The 21,565-nt window shown below is 41.5% G+C and overlaps 1 protein-coding gene across 1 annotated transcript in view; it reads right to left on the reverse strand.

Moving 5' to 3' along the window:
• Positions 1–718: 718 nt before the first annotated feature.
• Positions 719–21,565, reverse strand: part of LOC105006337 (alpha-tectorin) — a 46,828-nt gene continuing 25,981 nt past the window's right edge. The window contains exons 10-25 of the mRNA XM_034292393.1: positions 20,893–21,476; positions 20,110–20,674; positions 15,579–16,180; positions 14,615–14,772; positions 14,007–14,407; positions 13,468–13,664; positions 11,683–12,078; positions 10,646–10,929; positions 9,776–10,047; positions 9,192–9,311; positions 8,837–9,021; positions 4,755–4,915; positions 4,110–4,358; positions 3,548–3,710; positions 1,477–1,579; positions 719–1,295 (exon numbers count right to left, since the gene is read on the reverse strand). Of these exons, the coding sequence (XP_034148284.1) occupies positions 1,189–1,295; positions 1,477–1,579; positions 3,548–3,710; positions 4,110–4,358; positions 4,755–4,915; positions 8,837–9,021; positions 9,192–9,311; positions 9,776–10,047; positions 10,646–10,929; positions 11,683–12,078; positions 13,468–13,664; positions 14,007–14,407; positions 14,615–14,772; positions 15,579–16,180; positions 20,110–20,674; positions 20,893–21,476 (4,547 nt within the window). The 3' untranslated portion in view covers positions 719–1,188. The remainder of the gene's footprint in view (positions 1,296–1,476; positions 1,580–3,547; positions 3,711–4,109; positions 4,359–4,754; positions 4,916–8,836; positions 9,022–9,191; positions 9,312–9,775; positions 10,048–10,645; positions 10,930–11,682; positions 12,079–13,467; positions 13,665–14,006; positions 14,408–14,614; positions 14,773–15,578; positions 16,181–20,109; positions 20,675–20,892; positions 21,477–21,565) is intronic.

Here is a 21,565-nt window from a genome sequence, read left to right on the forward strand (position 1 = left end):
AAATATATACAGGTTCAATCAAATATCTTGTTGTGAAGGAGGCACAAGGAGTCACTTGAATGCAAGACTGTTATATGTGTGATCAGTTGAGAATTTAGTAAAAGAGCAAAATCACCACACTTTCCTATTAATATACTGTATACAATATATTGCCAGTAATATACTCAAGCTTTTGCTGCCCTCTACTGATTAGACTGTAATTTATCTTGCTGTTAAATGGCTGTTCCAATACTCAGACTATTCAAGAATGCGACTTTTAAATTCATCATATGCTTATTTATTACAATAACTGTATTGTGTTAGGAATACATAAATGCAGTATCTTATTACTTTGTTTTTGTGCACTATGTTCCTCAATTTACTCTAACATTGCAAGCAGTTATCTCATCTCATCGTCATCCGCTTATCCGGTATAGGGTCGCGGGGGCAGCAGCTCCAGCAGGGGACCCCAAACTTCCCTTTCCCAAGCCACATTTGCCAGCTCTGACTGGGGGATCCCGAGGCGTTCCCAGGCCAGTGTCGAAATATAATCTCTCCACCTAGTCCTGGGCCTACCCCGAGGTCTCCTCCCAACTGGACCTGGCTGGAACACCTCCCTAGAGAGACATCCTGGGGGCATCCTTACCAGATGCCCGAACCACCTCAACTGGCTCCTTTCGACGCAAAGCAGTTACAATATAAGAATTACTTAATTAAATTAAGACCTTGAAGCTGTCAGTCATAGATGCAATTAAATATATAGTTTATTAATTGTAAACAATCTAAACAGGATTACATTTTGATTGGCATGAGGGAATTGCATTGAATTCATGTTATTACTGCATATTTGACAGGTAAACCTTTCCACTGTCACTAACTTAATCATTTTTATTGACATGAATGATATTACGGTAAAGGCTGATTCCCATCATTGTTAACCTCAACACTTCAATCAAAAATTAATGTTAGTATGAAACATTTTACAGTAAAAGTTAATCTCCTTCATTGTAAACGCAAATAAACACTGTCACCATTTAAATCAAACAGTTTTGTTACCATGAATAAAAGTATAAAAAAGATTGATCCCCTTCATTGTGTAAGACAATACCCCTATATCTATTCTTATATCTACCCCATCACCCTAATTTAAAGTAACAAAATAATTGTTCGTGGCGGGACCTAAGCCTATGTTTCCCATACATGCTATTGCTAAATCAGCATTGTGACACTCAGGAGGACCAAGAGCTGCAGGGTCACCAGAGTGCCAATCTGACCTGGGGCGTCACTCTTCCTGTCCGTAATGGGAATCCACGTATCTGAAGAGAAATCAGAACAGATCCGCAATCAGTACAACAGATAATCATCCTAAACAGAAAAACAGAAACAAGAAATGTTTTTATAAAGGTGTGCAGCTAGTTCTATATGAAATATAATGTGCTCTGTTCATAAAACTAAATCTTGTTTAAAAGACTTAAAGTTCACTGAGATAAATACAACCTCTGTCTCTTGCATTCAAAACAAGAGGTCCCATGGAAATGGCAGAGGTGTCGTGGAAGGAAACATCCCTGCGTCCTCTGCCGTGGTAACCTGGGTAGCAGTGCTGTAGGACAGAAAATAAAGGCAGACTGCATAAACATGTAGGCTATGGACTGCTAGAGCTGCCTCCAACCATAATCGTTTTTAGCTTTTATTTTGCTTTTTGAAATCCGCTTACAAAAGGAGAATGTTGTTTAGGTGAGATGGGAGGAATTTAGATAAGGTCTTTGATTACAATATGTACTAATTTCTGCAAAAAGCCATTCAAATTATGCTTGATTTTTTTAATCTTAAACTAGCCAGCAAGGTTTCACCATCACCGCTCTGATGGATAATGTTTCTCCATCGGCCGGTAACTCTAGCAGGCTTGTAGCTGCACGTGCATGCTGCACATGAATAGTGGAACACTGTTGTCAAGTATTTATTGATGGGAGGCTGAAAAGACAGGTTCATTTTAAATAGAAAAGATCAACTTTATTTATCAAATCACATAGTATTAGAACATTACTCATTCAACAACATTTTGTAGTATGTAGAGTAAGAAATCAATAATATAAATGTGTCAGTCTTAATCTAACACAGACCTTTGAGCTAATGCCAATCTAGTATTGCTAAATTCAAATATTCCATCTGAAACATTCTGAACATTCAACAAAATATGTAAGTACCGCGGGAGTCCTACTTTTGTGAACATAACAGTTGTGATCAAACAAATGTTCAGGGAGTCTGTCCCTCAGTGGCAAACACCAACCATTAGTGCATCAACAAGTGTACATTTAGGAGGGAAGAGTAACTATACCCTCTTAACTTGATCAAATTACCATGCTAGCAATGAACTTAGTTGGGATGTACATACAGCGTTAGGTACTATATTAAAGGTTTGATCATATACTGTAAATACAACCCTGTTTCCAAAAAAGTTGGGACGCTGTGTAAAATGCAAAGAAAAGCAGAATGCAATCATTTAAACCCTATATTCAATAGAAAATAGTACAATAACAACATATCAAATGATCAAACTGGTTGGTGCAGGGGCAACAGAGACAATGAAGTGAAGCTGGTTCAACACTGTGACAGACTGCACAGGCAAATAGTGCAACAATTTTAGAATAACGTTTCTTAATGTAACATTGCTAAGAGTTTGGGGATCTCATCATCTATGATACATAATATCATTAAAGGATTCAGACAATACAGAGAAATCTCTGTATGCAAGGGACAAGGGCGAAAACCAATATTGGATGGCTCTGATTGTTGGGCTCTGTCGCCAGGGCATTAAAAACAGACACAATTCTGTAGTGGAAAACACTTCTGAAACGCTTCCAAAAACCACTGTCAGTGAAAACAGAAATCTCTGTATGCAGGGGACAAGGGCGAAAAATGATGCGATTCAGACACATCAATATATACAGGTTTTGGAGCAACAAATGCTGCAATCCAGATTACTTATTTTTCAGGGAAGGCCTTGCCAAACCACATTCTGCATGTACAACAACAGCATGGCTCCTTAGTAAAAGAGTCCGGGTGCTAAACTGGCCTGCCTGCAGTCCAAACCTGTTACCCATTGAAAACATTTGGTACATTATGAAACGAAAATATGACAGAGAAGACACCAACTGTTTGAGCAGCTGAAATCCTATATCAAGCAAGAATGGGAAAACATTTCACTATCAAAACTACAGCAATTGATCTCCTCACTTCCAAAACAAATTGAATGTAGGCCACATAAAGGATACTGTTCGCTTGAATCAAAACCAATTTCTGTATGAAAATGCTATTGGATTTGCTCCAATTGTTTTGTTTGAAGGAAACACTTATAGGCAAAAATTATGCTCAAATAACCACTAAAACATATTGGCTATTGTCTGAAACTGTAACTTAAATTTGGTAGAGCCTAAGTGTTCACTGTAATTACGTGCCAGAAGTTGCACAGATTTTCTAAATGTTCACAGGTTTACCCTCAGGGGACCAGATTACTCATTAACCCAAAACATTAGTGGGAACAGTGGCATAGGGCGGGGAGCACACTTACGGCGGTGCAGTCGTTGCCACGCAGCAGACAAAGGTGGATCTGGCAGTGTAAGTAGACCGTGGATGAATTCCTGGTGAAGGTAAACATCCGGAAGGAGAAGCGGGCTGTTGTAGAGACACCGTTTTGGATCAGTGCCACCGTGCCATCTTCAGGGTTAGGGCACCTGGTGTAAATGAGAGAGGTGGAAGAAAAGGATTGAGTAATGGAGCAAATACATTATAAATGATTTTCCCAATCGTCCTTTTGGTGATTAACGGAAGTTACATTGAATTGTTTTAGCAGTCAAACTTGGGTCCATATCTCCACTATGTTAGTATATCAATGGTCCTTTAATTGTTCTATCAATATAATGTATATACAAATTTTACTTTTACTACTTTCACTAGGACAGCTTTACAGTCTACCATTCATCAAATATCTCAACTACTTCAGCTGGTAATGGGTATTTCTCTGGTCAAAGTTGCACTGCTGCTTTTGTTTACTGCACATTTGCATTTGCAAAACAAACCACCATTTCGCTTCAGAACATTCTAAAATGTTTCCTAAAATAATGTCTCCATACTCTCTAGTGATAAGATTCCAGCGGACAGCGTAGTCTGGGTTGTTGACTGGTGTGGCCCAACATGAGTCTAGGACCGTGGAGATCTGACGACTGTCCACTCCGTCTACTCGAACAGCAATGTAAATCATCTGATCAATCTCCACACTGACATGAGAACCGGAGAACGGGTGGAGGAAGCCGGCATCCTGGTATGGCGTTATCCACATTTGGTAGCGGCCTGTACCAGAGGGAAGCCTCTTGGTCACAACGCTATGGAGCAGAAGAACATAATCTTATTTGAAGATGAGGTAAGACTATTCAACATTTGGCAGAATTCACTTAAGGCCTAAACGTGTTCATATACTTAGAGTACACTTATAATACAGGTAAATTGCAATGGAAAGGTTTGCACATGAAAGGAAATTACATAAAAGGATAACTGGGATAAAAGTAAATTTTTTGTAAAACGATGATACACCACGTGTCTTGAATTGTCCCTTTAAAACGCATCCAGCACCCTCAGCATTGAAAATTTAGAAGATATGTTACAGGATTCAGTCATACTGTAGCATATCATGAAACAGGCGACATGGTTAACAATTGGATGGTTTAGTAGATTGGCTCATGAGTCAATTCTAATCAAGCCATTTAAGAGAGGGCTCTGACCTCTCCAGAGGGTTGAGGTCCATGGGCATGGACAAAGACTGGGACATGAGGTACTCGCAGCTGAAGCGCATGTTGATCTCTCTCTCACGGTTGATCAACCCTCTGCTGTGCTCCACTTCACCCCGGATGAAGTTCTGATAGATCAAGTAAGAACCATTGTTCTGTGAAGTGAATGCAACAAAATTAGCAGTGCTTGGCAAAACAGATATGTGAAAGAGTGAAACCCAAACCAAATGGTTCTCCCAATGCACACTTGGTACAGTGGGGCATAAAAGTATTTAGGCAGCCACCAGTTGTGCAAGTTCTCCCACTTAAAAAGATAAGAGAGGCCAGTAATTTTCATCATAGGTACACTTCAACTATGAGAGACAAAATTAGGGAAAAAAAGCCAGAAAATCACATTGTAGGATTTTTATATTAATTAATTGGTCAATTATGGTGGGAGATAAGTATTTGGTCAATAACAACATTTCATCTCAAAACTTTTTATATACTCTTTGTTGGCAATGACAGAGGTAAAATGTTTTCTTTAAGTCTTCACAAGGTTTTCACACACTGTTGCTGGTATGCAGATCTGGTGACTGGCTAGGCCACTCCAGGACCTTGAAATGCTTCTTAGGAAGCCACTCCTTTGTTGCCTAGGCGGTGTGTTTGGGATCATTGTCATGTTGAAAGACCCAGCCATGTTTCATATTCAATGCCCTTGCTGATGGAAGGAGGTTTTCACTCAAAATCCCACGATACAAGGCCCCATTCATTCTTTCCTTTACACGGATCAGTCATCCTGGTCCCTTTGCAGAAAAACAGTCCCGAAGCATGATGTTTCCACCCCCATGCTTCACAGTAGCTATGGTGTTCTTTGGATGCAACTCAGCATTCTTTCTCCCCAAACACGACGAGTATAGTTTTTACCAAAAAGTTATATTTTGGTTTCATCTGACTATATGACATTCTCCCAATCCTCTTCTGGATCATCCAAATGCTCTCTAGCAAACCTCAGACGGGCCTGGACATGTACTGGCTTAAGCAGGGGGACACGTCTGGCACTGCAGGATTTGAGTCCCTGGCTGCGTAGTGTGTTACTGATGGTAGCCTTTGTTACTTCGGTCCCAGCTCTCTGTAGGTCATTCACTAGGTCCCCCTGTGTGGTTCTGGGATTTTTGCTCACTGTTCTTGTGATCATTTTGACCCCACGGGGTGAGATCTTGCGTGGAGCCCCGGATTGAGGGAGATTATCAGTGGTCTTGTATGTCTTCCATTTTCGTATAATGGCTCCCACAGTTGAATTCTTCACACCAAGCTGCTTACCTATTGTAGATTCAGTCTTCCCAGCCTGGTGCAGGTCTACAATTTTGTTTCTGGTATCCTTTGACACCTCTTTGGTCTTGGCTATAGTGGAGTTTGGAGTGTGACTGTTTGAGGTTGTGGACAGGTGTCTTTTATACAGATCACAAGTTCAAACAGGTGCCATTGACACAGGTAACAAGTGGAGGACAGAGGAGCCTCTTAAAGAAAAAGTTACAGGTCTGTGAGAAATCTTGCTTGTTTGTAGGTGACCAAATCATTATTTTACTGAGGAATTTACCAATAAATTCATTCAAAATCCTACTATGTGATTTTCTGGATTTTGTTTCAAATTTTGTCTCTCATAGTTGAAGTGTACCTATGATGAAAACTACTGGCCTCTCTCATCTTTTTAAGTGGGAAAACTTGCACAATTGGTGGCTGACTAAATACTTTTTTGCCCCACTGTATGTACCTTTGTAGGAATTCCATAACACATAACTTCAACTAATGGCAGAACTTTCCAACAGGCAGGATTAGATGTATCACCTGAATCAACTAGTCAAGCGATAATTAGTTGACAAATCGATCCAGGTGTGCTAGCTTTGTTATAAATATAATAAGTGCAATGCTTGAGCTCACCAGGAGTTCTTTTTGGACCACTAGCCTACAGCAGCACATTCTCCAGGGGAGCATTTTCTATGCTACACTGACCAAGAACACATTATTATACAAAAATCCATTGATTTGCACCAAAACAATGAAATCTTCTCTCACTAAAGTCTTGTCACATAAATCATGAGGTCACTTAGAAATGTCCTAGTTTTTGAAAGAGAAGCAAATTTCTGTCCATTAACATAACATCAAATTGATCAGAAATAACAGTGTAGACATTGTTAATCTTGTAAATGATTATTGTAGCAGGAACCGCCTGTTTTTATATGGAATATTTATATAGGCAAAATGCTAATCCAAGTTTATTATTTTAAAAGGCTAATTGGTTAATGTCCAGAAACAAAGAACTTCCATCTGAAACTCATCAGTCTATTCTTGTTCTGAGAAATTAAGGCTATTCCATGTGAGAAATTGTCATGTCAAGAAACTGAAGATCTCATACAACCCTGTGTGCTACTCCCATCACAGAACAGCGAAAATGCCTCTAACCAGAATAGAAAGAGGAGTGTGAGGCCTTGGTGCACAATTGAGCAACTGACACAGACACCTCCTTAACTGGCAGCTTCATTAAATAGTCCCCAAAAAACACCAGTCCCAATGTCAGTAGTGAAGAGGCGATACCAGGATGCTGGCCTTCTAGACAGAGTGGCAAAGAAAAAGCCATATCTCAGACTGGTCAATAAAAATAAAAGACTAAGATGGACAAAAGAACACAGACACTGGACAGAGGCGTTTTCCAATCTTGGACGGACAAACCTAAGTTTGAGGCTTTCAGATCACAAAGAAGAACATTGGTTAGAAACATACCAAATGAAAGGATGTTTGAGGATTACTTGACGCCATCTGTCAAGCATGGTGGAGGCAATGTGATGGTCTGGTGGTGCTTTGGTGCTGTTGAATTGGGAGATTTGTACAGGGTAAAAGGGATCTTGAAGAAGGAAGGCAATCCCTCCATTTTGCAACGCCATGTCATACTCTGTGGATGGCTCTTGATTGGAGCCAATTTCCTCCTACAACCGGACAATGACCTAAAGCACAGCTCCAAACTATGCAAGAACTGTTTTGGGAAGAAGCAGTCAGCTGGTATACTGTCTATAATGGAGTGCCCAGCACACTTTGAACCCTATTGAGCTGTTGTGGGACCAGTTTGACTGTATGGTACATAAGAAGTGCCCAACAAGCCAATCCAACTTGTGGGAGGTGCTTCAGGAAGCATGGGGTGAAATTGCCCCAACAAATTCAAATTGCCTTAACAAATGGACAGTTAGAATGCCAAATTTCTGCAAGGCTGCATTTGCTGGAAATGGAGGATTTTCTGATGAAAGCAAAGTTTGAAGGACACATTATTCCTGACCTTGTCAATGACTAAATTTCCAAAGTAATTTTAATTAACATATTAGTCATTTAATGGAAAACAATGACATTTCTAAGTGACCCCAAACTTTTGAACGGTAGTGTATATGTAAATTATGTTGCATGCAGACACTTTTACAACATGCACCTGTTTCCAATCAAATAGCCCATCATGAACTTTAAAGCAAATACAATTTTTATGGCAACAAACACAATAAACTTGCAACCTCTCACTTGTCATATTGTATTATTTCCTGCCAAATAAATAATTTTTTGCAAGTGATTATATTACATTTTAACAATCTTACCTCATCGCAGCAATTTTTATTGTTAATACCAAGATTTGTTTTCTCTAAAGCACATGTCGATTGGCTGTTCTGCTTCTTATCACACTGCTCCATTAACCAGGAAGTAGTCAACAAAGCTTCTCCCTCGAGGAGAATGCATTCACCAACCAACAACCACAAATACATTTACATTTACCCAAGGAGTTGCAAGAGTGTGACGATGCAAGTCAACTCAGTTGACACCAACCCCACTGACCGCACCAGCCCTGTACATTGTTCAGTCATTTTTCAGCCCCACAAGTGAGGCCACGGGGCATTGTCAGTATTTAATCTCCTGGCTGCAATAAAGTAGCTGTACTACAACGCAGTGATTTACCTTTGAGCCATTAGAGCCTCAGCATTTTCTTTTAGCTTGTCTATGAAAACGTCATTAAGAGACCACATGATTATATTGTCATAATTGAAAAGTAAAAAATATAGTACTGTAAGAATCGTCCCGCAAAGTTGGTTGTCGTTGTCGAAGCGGAATTCCACACGTCCATTTCGGACGGTCCCATGGCAGGAGGAGTCAGTGAGGTGCAGGACCTCAGGGGAGAAACCAGCCTCAAAGAGCTGGCAACGGGACAGAGACATGTTGGCTGAGCTGCTGGAGCAAGTCGTATATGAATCTGAGGAGAGAGTCGGACCCGACAAAGGGGGAATGTAAACAGACAATCCACGTATCCTTCATCACTGTTCTGCGTACTTTTGAAAACCTAGGGAAGTGAATTTGCAGAGACGAGGCTGTGCATCACGTTGGTCATGATGGCACAGTGCTAGGTGCTAGGGAGAATCTTACCATAGCTGTCGTTGTTTGGCCGAGGGTTGTTTTCATTACAGAAACAGCCGTAGATTCCATCCTTCTCCCCGCACCACTCATCATCAGTGCAGCCCAGATTATTGCATGGGTCAGGATCAGCTAGAGAAAGGGAAACATGGACAGCATGGCAAAAATTAAAATTTAAGTGATTCAGCATATGCCATTGCGACTTTAATCAGCGAGTGCATCCATTTTTATACTGGGCCCCCCATTATAATTGAACCCACAACCCTGGTGTTGCAAGCCATGCTCTACCAAGATACAAGGGACCATATAGATGGAACAACTACTGGGTTCATTTGATACAGAAGGTGAACCAAACAAGGCAACAGTAAACATGTTGTCCCTGTATAGCTATAAACATCTTACACTCGTTTAATCAATGTGGGTTAACAAAAACATTTCCCTGAGAATGTGAAAATGAGATCTAAACACACGAATATACTGTAGGTTAAGTTTTGGTAGTGTTTCCAACATATACCAAATTCTGTCAGAACATATAATCACTGAGCATGCATCACTGATTTATGAGCATTGCTGTATGGAGAAAACTGGACACTAACCACACAGCAGAGCTGTTCGCCAATCTTGGATATTGACATCCAAGCTGGAGCAGACTGCCTCATAAGTCGCCACTGCAGAACATAGCATCCCATTGGCAGAAGTGTACTGGCAAAGATCGTAGACACAGGAAGTGAAGTATGGCTGGGGGTCAGCGTGCAGGTGGCAGGCACTGAAAGGGCCAGTGGTGTTGGTGATGATGCTACAGAGGTCAGTGTATTCCTGCCTGAAGGGGCAGTCACCATTTCCATCTCTGTTATCGGATGCCCCGCATCTGGAAAAACACACATAAAAGAGTGAGTGAGCGAGCAGGTGAGTGGCAATAACGAGATTCCCCAAAGTTCTTATTTAAGGAATATTGCGTCCCTCCAGCCTTGCTTGATCATGGCCCAACATGCTTACCAATTAGGTAAGTTAGTTCAGTTCCACTTTAAATGCCAGATGAGTGAACATTGTGAACAATTTTGAAGGAGGGTACAGAATCGGAACGTGAGCAGTAAGTGGAGTGACTGAGTGAATTTCTACCAGTCCTTCTGATGAAAGGTCACTGTTTTATTTCCATTATGCATTACACCATGCAGAGCTACTCCGCAAATAACTTTGCTTCCGATATTGCATTATTCTTTTAATGATATTGTCTGCTTACATCTGATAAATTTGCTGAAAGAGCAGATCACCTAATTCGCCATGCTATAACATTGCGCACATGTTCAGTGGAAGCGGATGCTAAAAACATTGAGCCACCCACATAGCTTTGATTAAATTATCTACTTATATTACAACAATATAATAATACATATATTATAACAATTCAATAAATGACATTCCCTCAGAAGATGTGGCTGTTTTGAACCCTGACAACAGCATCTCACCCGGGCTGGCTAATGTCTGCCTTCCAACCATCGCCAAAGTAATTGTCACTTGTTGCCAGAGTGCCGTTGGGCAGAACTTTGTCATCGCCTGGGTCCCCGTTGAGATTGCCGCACATCCCACACACCAGGCCTTGGTGGCTTCTGGCCAGTCTGACAAGTAGGGTGCTCTGGCCATCGTATTGGACCTCGAGGTCACTGGAGTTAAGCACCACGTAGCCCTGCTCCTGCACCAGTCCGGCAATTGAGCCGACAGAGGAGGGGATAGCGACTTCGTTCCCATTCACCTGACAGAGAGAAGGGGAAAAGTCAAAAAGGGATTTGATTTTAAATGGGAAAAAACTCAGGCCTAGACTTAACTAGTTTGACACAGGATAGTATATAATATTGGACTGTTTCCCCCAAACCTCTTCTTGGGCTTCCCACGCACTTTTGTTGGGGCCTTATGTTGTGCATTGTTAACATTACAGTAGATAGACAAACAGGGTGGTTTGGCAACATAGTAAATCAACTGACTGCAAATGGAGATAGTAAAAATGTTGACAATTAATACAACCTAAAATGAAGAGCAATACAGAGTGCTGAATAATAGGCTACAGCAGATAAGCTGCACAATCATCATTAAACCACTTATCTGAAACTGGTTACTAAACATCTGAAAGAATTGTTCCTACTGGCTAAACTTTACCCAATAATTTCCATATGAAGTACATATGGAAGGGATTAATCACACGTTGAATGAAACTGGCACACCTCATTCAATTAGTCTAATTCATCTTCAACCATTTGATTAATTAAATGTGGCAATTTAGGATTTAAAAATAAAAATGTGAAATGTCTTGGGAGGCCCAAAAAGAGGTTTGGGAAACAGTGATATATATATATATCCACATATCCATATATATATGGATATAGGTATATGCAAGTATTTCAAGGCATTTATGATTGGACAAAAGATCTCTATGATTAAAATCTCAGCTAAAAAGGGACAGATTTGTACTTTGATTTAACCGATTTTTAGTAGATTGTAGTAGATGTACCGTCACTCTTTTGCTCTGTTCAATGGAGACATGGGTCTGAACTCCTCTGCTGGACAGCCAAACATCCACCAGTGACACAAACGATACATGGTTGTTGCCGCGGTGACGGTTAGTGGCTACCACACGAAATGCGAAGTCATTGCTGGACTGGTTGCAGGTCTTGGCAATTTCATAGGAGCAGGTGCCCTGGAAATGTGCCAAAGCCCCATCAAAGGTGACATAATGGGGGTCACCCCAGACCGTGCATGTGGACAAGGTGCTTAAGCAGCCAAGGCGGCCATTTCTGATGGTGCACTCCTGTTTGGGGGTGCAGGATGTGGCCGAGCAGCGCAGGTCATTGGGGGCGTAGCACTGACAGTGTTGAGAGCAGCCATTGGTCCAGAACGACTCACCAACCTGGAGTAAAGAAAGCAGTGCAGATCAGATAGTAAATATACTTACACTGTGCAACCAGACTGGCCACTGTGATGGTAATTCCATCGATAGACACTCTTAAAGGAGTAAGTACAGAGACAAATTTCTCTTGAAACAATTAATAGTTTATTTGCAAATTGAGAGATGTGTCAAAAGCATACAGGATAATCATCTAAGTAGTCTCTAAATGAATACAGGAAAATCATCAGTACTTAAAGGGGAAAAAGGTGCTGCCCAGCTGTCCTATGTCAATAAAACACATTCTCTTTTTTCTGTCAATACCTAGGTTTTAACCAAGGGGCAGGCTGTCCTCCCCCACAAGAGTAAGCTCTTCAACCCCTAAGAGGTCTTACATCATCTGGACAAACAATCGATTGACTGATGAGTTTTTTATAGATAGGCAGATTTACGAGTAACCCTATAATCTGCTGATACCAGTCAATAATGACCCCATGAGGTAGTCACCTGGAATGAAATTCAATTTACAGGTGTGCCTTGTTAAAATTCTAATTGTAGAATTTTTTCCTTAATGATTTTGAGTCAATATGTTGTGTTGCCACAAGGTAGCATTGGTCTATAGAAGACCATTATTATATGTTCTGTAGACAGTGGTTGCAAAGTACCTTGGGGGTACTTGGCCATCCCACAGAGGCTACTTGAGAAAACTATAAACCATTGGCTTACTATAAATATCAACATGAGGGGGACTGGGATTTCAGGGGTACTCTGAGCTGAACAGAATTCTGTTGGTGGTACAGTAATGAAAAAAGGTTGGGAACCACGATGTAGTAGTCCATATTAAAAAAGCAAATAGGACAGACCATCAGTGCTTTATTTTCAGAAAAACATTGATGTGACTATTGTTCACAAATGTATATGCCTTTTCTGTGGTTAGACTGTTCTGATGTCTCTTGCCTGCCTTCCATGTCTTGTCAAAAAACTAACTGAGATGCATAGGGACCCATTTTTGTCATACCAAAGAGCATTGTGGATGAAAATTCTGAACCTTCACATTTCTGGGTGAACACACTAAAATTAAAACAGGTACATTCTCTACCACTCTTTCTCAATTACTTATGGTATGACAACTAATGTTGGTTTGAATTACGACAAATCCATCTGAACCTGCTGCACTCAGATTTTGTCTTCTGCATGATTCTTTCCTATTAAAATTATTTAATTATTGCTCCTCACAATTAGTGGGTTAGCTTTTACGCTTTCTATTACTTCGACTCCAAAAGGATTAAAAGAAACCTTTTTTTCTACTTCTCCAATTGACCACGCTGTACTTGGTTCCAGTATACACAGACACTTGTTATGATGTTGTCTATTATACACTGTTTAACTGACATAAATTATAGTGTAACTCACATTGTAATAGTAGCCATTGTACTGGCAGCCACATTGTTCTACAGGAACACAACGGCCTGCGCTCCTGAGGTAACCTGGATCACAGAAGCAACCCTCAGAGCAGCTCTGCTCACAGCTGGCATCAATGCTGCTGGCACACGTGTGTCCACAGTATGTGCCACAAAGCTCATAGTGGCTGTTCGCTGGACAATCAATCCCTGTAAATATAAACAGTTAAAAAGAATGCAAAGATGAGATTGGCTTAAGGAACTTAGTTCTCTCCAAGTTTTTTGCTTTAACTAATTAGCCTTAGTTAAACAGTTGCAATCAGTGAAAACTGCTCTATATTGTAAGAATGTATGTTCAACTGCAGAGATTTTCTTTCTCCATCTGTATAAATCTATATAAACACCAGAATGTGTTGATGTGAAATATTTGTGTTCACAATGTTAAAATTAACATTGTGTTGAAGCACATGCTTGAGAAACACTGACCCTGTTTGGCCCTACACCAAGCATTACGTAAGGTCCTGTCTTACAGTCCAAGGTGAAGTAACTTACTGCAAGTGGTATTCTGTCTCCAGGGATATATCCTAGTGTTGGTAGACTGGCAGGCGCTCACATATGTCTGAATAGCCCTGCATAGAACATCCTGGCCTCTGTTCCCAGACAGGCAAACGTCAAACACACAGTCGTTGAAGTATGGCTCAGGGTCCACCTGGCTGTGACAAAAGCTCAGAGGTCCATCAACAACCCTGATTATGTCGCACTGGGAACGAGCGGAAGTTGGGTCGGCGCAGGTTGGACAGAAGGCTCCACAGCCCTCACTGCAGGTGTAGTTGTCCTCTACCTTCCAGGAATTACCAAACAGGATTGGAGTAGACACCAGAGCTTGGGAGGGGGTGAGGAAGTCATCATTGCTATTGCCATTGAAGTTTCCGCACAGCCCACAGGTCTTTCCACTGTTATTAATAAAATAGTGACACAGGACACTCTGATGTAATAATAATCACACAATGGGTCTGTTATGTAACTGAAAACATAACTGACCACAAACATGATTTAAGATTATAACACCAGTTATTTTTTAAGAAAAAGTAAAGTAAACATATTTCAAAGATATATTTTTCTTTCATGACCACTACCAGCAATGTGTACCTATTGCCCACCTGTAATTGGAGGGGACAGAGATGGACACAACACTTGAGCCATCATAGCTGACACTCAGGCCAAAGTCAGAGATGACAAATGTGCGGAATCCACTCGCGTAGATGGAAACCTGTCCTCCATTCAAGAGGATAGGCAAGTTGCTGGTCACACCATCTATCTGAAAATAAAACAAAAGTATTTGAACTGTTTTCATGGTGGTGCATAAATAACACCTACAGGTGCATCTAAAAAAATCTGAATATCGTGGAAAAGTTCAGGTTTGGGTTATAAATAAAAATTCATAACACAGAAATGTCAACCTGAGAAGCTCTTATCAGCTAATCATTTCTGTATTGTAAATTATATGTTTTGAGATACTGGATTTTTGCTTTCCATGAGCTGTAAGCCACAATCATCTAGATTGAAACAAAAAAAGACTTGAAATGTCTCACTTTGTGTAATGAATTTTTTTTTTTTATGCATATGTACCCCATGGCCAAGGGCGGAAATCCCAGGGGGGTCGGCGGGGTCTTGCCCCCCCCAATCTAAGGGTTGTCCCCCCTAAAAATATCCTTAAAAACAATGCTGTGTTTTGTAAATAACATAATGATATATCCTTAAATATATTTGCAAGTAGTGAAACGATACAAACCCCAAATAATGTTTTTTAAGTTTAGAAACATTTTGAGTCCCCCCTCCCTTGCCTCACAGTGGTTTGGTCCACTGCTTGCCTTACCCTGAATACTTGATAGGATTTGTGTCACAATATTATATAATATCAGTAAGCAGCAACACATTTTTAACCTAGAATTCCATGTAGTTAGCTGGCCAATGTTGCACTCTTTCTAAATGCTGTGTTTAAAAGGGATTACGTTATTGCTAGCTAAGCTAGTAATCACATTTAAACTTCCTGAACTTTGTGACAGACTCAGTCCTGTTTGTAAGTACAGTTAGAAAAAAAAAACTAAATGTTTTTCCATTTACCTCAACCACTCCAACCCTGTTCCTGGAAATGTGCACCTGGTGGTTCCACACGTTGACGAACACCTCAGCCGTGATGGAAACCGTTAACCCGTTCCATTGCTCATTCCTGGCCTCCACCGAAAAGGGCTGCAGCCCTCTTGTGGTGTTCCCACAAAGTGTAGCCAAGACGTAGCGGCAGGTGCCTTGAAAATCGAATGTCTTCCCATCAAATGTGCGGTAGTGGGGGTCCCCGGAGGCTGAGCAGGTGCCACTGGGGTTGGGGTGGCAGCCGTACTCACCGTCCACCACGCGGCAGGACTCGTCGGGAGCACAGGCATATGGGGTGCATTGGACTGCTCCGGTGGTGCCGTTACAGGTGCACTGGCTCTGGCACATATCTCCGTCCCAGAAACTCTCTCCACCTTGGCGGTAACGCCCGTGGTAGGTGCATCCGCAGCCAGTTGGCACTACGCATTGGTTGGCGCTGAGCAGGAAGCCGTCATTACACTGGCATCCCTCCTGGCACGTAGCGACACAGGAAAAGGGGAAGGTAAGACTGGGACAGGAAGCAGGACAAGAGGTGCCACACAGGACATAGTGGCTGTTGGTGGGACAGGTTTGTCCTGTAGGGGAACACAGCATTGGGGGAACGCATTTTAGAAACAACACTAACATAATGTCATGGACAGGCTATAGCATTATATTAAAGCTGAACCATTTCAGTATTGTATGCATTATCAAAAGACAATTCATTGTATCGTTCAATAAAAACATATATTAAATATAGAAAACAATACAATAATTAAAGTATATTCACCAAGATACAAGTAATAATAATAAGGAATCACAGAAAAATTTGAATTACTGAAAAGTTATTTAAATATTTACAATTTACAACGAGAACTAAACCTTTGTTTTGTATGGAGGAATTTTAGGGATTTTATTAAATAAATATATAAACCGTGAAATAATTCAATATTAAGGGAAATATATGATTTCAATCATGAATAAATGAATTAATAAAAAAACATGCAACATATGTCATGGTGTATTTCTTCATTTAACAATTTATTTCACAATTTCATATTTCACAATGTATTTATTTCAAGGTTGCAGTCCTTGTGAAATCTCTTATTATTTAATCCATGATTACTTTAATCTGTCACTTTCACTCATCACAGAAGGGAGGGCGGGGTCTACCGAATACTGATTTTTGATTGGTAAATCGACTTCATTGCCAGGGTTGCCATGTGAGAACAAGTTTAAATAAAACTTGTAATATCCCGATCTACTGTTTAGCCCTGTGCCCTACTGCACATTTGTGGAGCTATTACTGGCTACTAGCTCTGATTCCCCTCCAAAAATTACACTGCTCAATTTGTTTTTATAATTTTTAAATCAAAATTAAGGGAACACATAACCATCACAGTATAACACCAAGTCAATTAAACTCCAGGGATATCAATCTATCCAGTCAGGAAGCATAAGAAATAGTGAATTAATGTCACCTGTTTTGGACACCATTTTGCAGGTGTTGGCCACAGACAGTTGCTCTCTCCTTATCTTTCCTGACTGATTCTTATTTAGTTTTGCTAGTGTCCTTGTCACTACTGATAGCATGAGGCAGTACCTGCAGCCCATTAAGGTTGCACAGGTAGTCCATCTCCTCCAGGATGGCCCATCCATACTGTATGTGCCGTCACAAGAAGGTTTGCTGTGTGTCCCAGTACAGTCTCAAGAGCATAGAGGAGTTCAACGCGGAGAGCTTGACAGGGGTGTAGAAGGGCATTAACCCAGCAGTATCTGCTACTTTTTGCAAGGAGGAACAGGAGGAGCACTGCCAGAGCCCCTACAAAATGACCTCCAACAGCTACTGGTGTGCATGTTTCTGACCAACTGTCAGCCTAGCACCATGCAGCTCGACTGGGATTTGCCAGAGAACACCAGAATTAGCAGATCCGCCATTGGCGCCCCATTCTCTTCACAGATGAGAGCAGGTTCAGAGGGAGCATGTTTGACAGACGTGAAAGAGTCTGGAGATGCTGCAGTGAACATTACGCTGCCTGCAACTTCATCCAGCATGACCGGTTTGACGGTGGGTCAGTGATGGTCTTGGGAAGCATATACTGGTAGGGTCGCACAGACCTCTAGCCAATGTTAGACCTGCTAGCCAATGGTACCCTGACGGCTGTTAGTTACTGGGATGAAATCCTCAGAACCATCGTCAGATTTTACACTGGCTCTGTAGTCCCTGGGTTCCTCCTGGTCCAGGACAATGTCTGACCTCATGTGGCCAGAGTGTGTAAGTAGTTCCTGGATAATGAAGGCATTGATGCCACTGACTGGCCCTCACGTTCCCCAGACCTGAATCCAACGGAAAACGACTGGGACATTATGTATCGGTGCATCCAATGCCACCAAAAAGCACCACAGACTGTCCAGGAGTTCACTGATGCCCTGATCCAGGTCTGCGAGGAGATCCCCCAGGACACCATCCGCCGTCTCATCACTACCTTGCCCAGATGTTGTCAGGAACGTGGGTGCCATACACACTACTGAGTCAAATTGTCTGATTTCAATTGTTTACATAGATTTTTGGTGTGAGTTTGAATCAAGCCCTCAATTGGTCGGTGATTTTGGTTTCCATTGACCGTTATGTCATTTTGTTCTTAACAAAATATTCAATGTACAGTAAAGATCTTTAATATATTTAGTTCATCAAGACCCGATGTGAGATTTCAGGGTTTCCAATTTTTTTTTGAGCAGTGTCTATTAAAGATCATTGTACATTGTATAATTTTTTGAGAACAAAATGAAGTAACATCGGTCAGGTCAATGGAAACCAAAATCACTGGCCAAGACTGAGATTTGGGTATGCCCTAAATAGTTAAATAGTAATTTTTGGTGTGCAATAGGCATTTTCCGCTTCCTAATTACTATTGGCATCTTTAGGCCTAGGCGAATTCGCCCCAGACCTCAATAAGAAAAAAAATAGCCCTGATCTATTCATCTGTAATTCCGATCATGCATTAAATCCCTAAAAAATTATGATATTGTTGATTAAAAAACGTAAATGTTTTGGGTCCAGTGTGTGTCATTTAAGCAGGAGATACACTTCGTAATATTTGGAATGCACGCATTGTGTATTAGCCCACTGAAAGAAAGAGTTTACCAGTTAGTTACAGGGCCTGCCATTGTTGGCATCTGATTCTGGCAGCTGGATATACAATATTTTTTTGGAATCATTATTCCAAGACCAATATAAGTGTAGCTGAAGAGTAGGCCTGCATGATTAATCAAATTCATATTGAAATCGCAATTTGAACAGCGATTTCTAAACCGCATAAAGCTGTGATTTTGGCTTTTCATTTAATTTTTATGCTCAATCAAAATAATTATTTATACTGGTGTGCCAACTTCCCTATAATCCTATTCAAATTTGTATAAGATTTATTAGGAGTTAATTTTAGAATCCATTTTCCTACAAAAAAATTATGAAGATTATTAGTATGAAGGTTGGAGTCTGGCAAGCTAACAGACTACTGTGTCATTCAACACATCTACAAGCGCTCTTATAACACACCTTCCCCTACCTTTTGCTATTTTAAGATTTAAGTTTATAATTCAAATGTCCAACTGTATGTCTCAAATCGGTCAATCAAACTATACAAATACATTGTTCTGATCGCGCCTCTCACTTTTCTGAAAATAGCCAAATTCTGTGATGGCTCTATAACCAATGAATGTAAAAGCCACAGCCCAATAAAGTAACAGGCCGTGCGGGGCGGTGAAAGGATATTAGCTGAACAGCAAATTCGAACCAGTCAGAAACATCGAAGATGCGGCATAGAGCACACTGTGAAAGAGTAGTGTGGAGTAGGGTTGCTGTTAGGGAGAGGAAGAGGATCGATGAAGAAAATGTCCCCAGTGGACAATGAGGTGGCCTCTGCTAATTACATTTCGGAAATGTCACGCTTGGTTGTTGGTGTTGAACAGTGATCAACAGGCTATATAGCACTGTCCATTTTTGTGCTGACCCGATTGTGCTTTTGTAGTTTATAAACTTTTTTTTAAATGTCTCTCTTTTCCAATACTGAATATATATAGTTATACGTAGACAGCCATCAGTCTACTGGCATAGGAGGCAGTAGTATTAACTACATTTTCAGGGATTTGGGGGAAGGGCCTTGAGCTCTGACCTTGGGGGGAGGCCACTGCAAAGGCCACTGCTTTCTACTGCAGATGAAATTGATATGGACAAAGATATTACAATGGATGCCCATTTATGGACATTCCGGTTGAATCGATTCAACAGCCAGGGCTATCAACATTGCAATTGGAGCTCCCTGTGTGTGACTCCATTCCCCATTTTATTGAATTATTTCGTGAATATATTTATTTAATAAAGTTCTTAAAATTCCTCCATAGTTATGCCATTTTCGCATTCAATGGTATATTTCACACATGTGACCCAATACATAAAAAAAACACCTGTGTCCATGAAATGCTTCTGGTGATGTGCTACATTTGCAGTATCACTACAGGTACTTACTGCAATCAGTGATACTCCTCCAGTCTCCAATTGTGATGCCGTTCTGTTGGCACAGCAGAGCGTAATCTCGAAGAGCCTCACACAGGACCTCCTGCGCCCCGCCTGACAAAGTCAAACTCTGCACACACTCCTCCACTCGCTGGCGAGGTTCCAACATGCTTTGGCACAAAGAGAATGGTCCTCGAGGTGAAGCTATGAGGCCGCATGACTGGTCAGAATAGTAAGCACTGGTGTTCTGCCCAGTTCTTGGCTCCCCCCAAGGTTCTACACAGAATGCAGAGAGGGATCCATCCCGCCAACTGTCCCCAAAGAGCATAGAGTTGTTGACCGGGACACCATCTGGGGTGCTGAATTCGTCCGCCCCGTTGCCATTGTAGTTGCCGCACAGGCCACCGAGAGAGTTGTTGTAAGTGCCCGGTGCAGTGATGCGGACCAAGTGAGGCCAGTCAGTTTGTACGGTGACACCGAAGGCGGTGCGGAGGACAATGCTGTAGATACTACTGTGGAAGACTTGGATGCGGCCAGACACGGTGCTGAAGGGCACTTGGACCAACTGACCGTCCACCTGTTGGGATATTCAAAAGGAAATAGGTTCAAGGTTAGAGATTTGAAAGTTAAAAGAACCCAGTATGTAATTTTGGTGAACTATCCCTTTAAAACAAGGATGGGGGAGGTAGTCACAAAAAATCATTCATTATACAAATGCCATTAAAATGTCATTAAACATTCCTTACTGAGCGAGTCAGCTGTAGACCTATTGCATTAAAGAGGAATGCCACTGACCTGCACAACACTCCCACTTCCCATCTCAATGGCCACCTGTGTCCCCTCCGCCTCAAACTTAAGCAGTCGGTGAAAGCCCTGCTGACCTGTGGGCACTTTCTCTACTGTAACCACAAAGTGAGGGTAAAGGGACGAGCCCATCACCCTGGACACAATCAAACCACAAGCCCCGGGGTACTGGAAAGAGACTCCATCGAAAGTGCGGTAAAGTCCTTGTCCCTCCACCAAGCAGGTGGAGTAGCTGGTGGGTCTGCAGCCCCTCTCCCCATCCACCACCACGCAGGCCTCAAGTTCACTACACCTATTGGAATAACAAGTCATGGTTCCTTGGTTGCAGCTGCAGCGCCTGCCACAGTTCTCGTCCAGGATGATGGTCGCTCCAGAACTGTAGTAGCGGTTCTCAAAGGTACAGCCACACTGGGCGAGGGGTACGCACACCCCCGCACTGAGGACGTAACCCGTGTTACAGATACAGCTCTCCTGGGAAGGTAGGGGGCAGCCAATGGAGGCGTTAAGGTTGTTGCAGGTGGCGGGACAGCCTGTGCCCTGGGACTCAAAGTGACTGTTGGCTGGGCAGGAGATTTCTGACCAAATACAATGAAAAAAAGAACTGTTCAAAATATATGCCAGTTGAGTGCAGTGAGTAAAGAAAAGAGTAGAGAAAAGAAAGAGA

Source organism: Esox lucius, chromosome 5 (genome assembly GCF_011004845.1).
Source record: "Esox lucius isolate fEsoLuc1 chromosome 5, fEsoLuc1.pri, whole genome shotgun sequence".
In the NCBI taxonomy this organism is placed as follows: domain Eukaryota; kingdom Metazoa; phylum Chordata; class Actinopteri; order Esociformes; family Esocidae; genus Esox; species Esox lucius.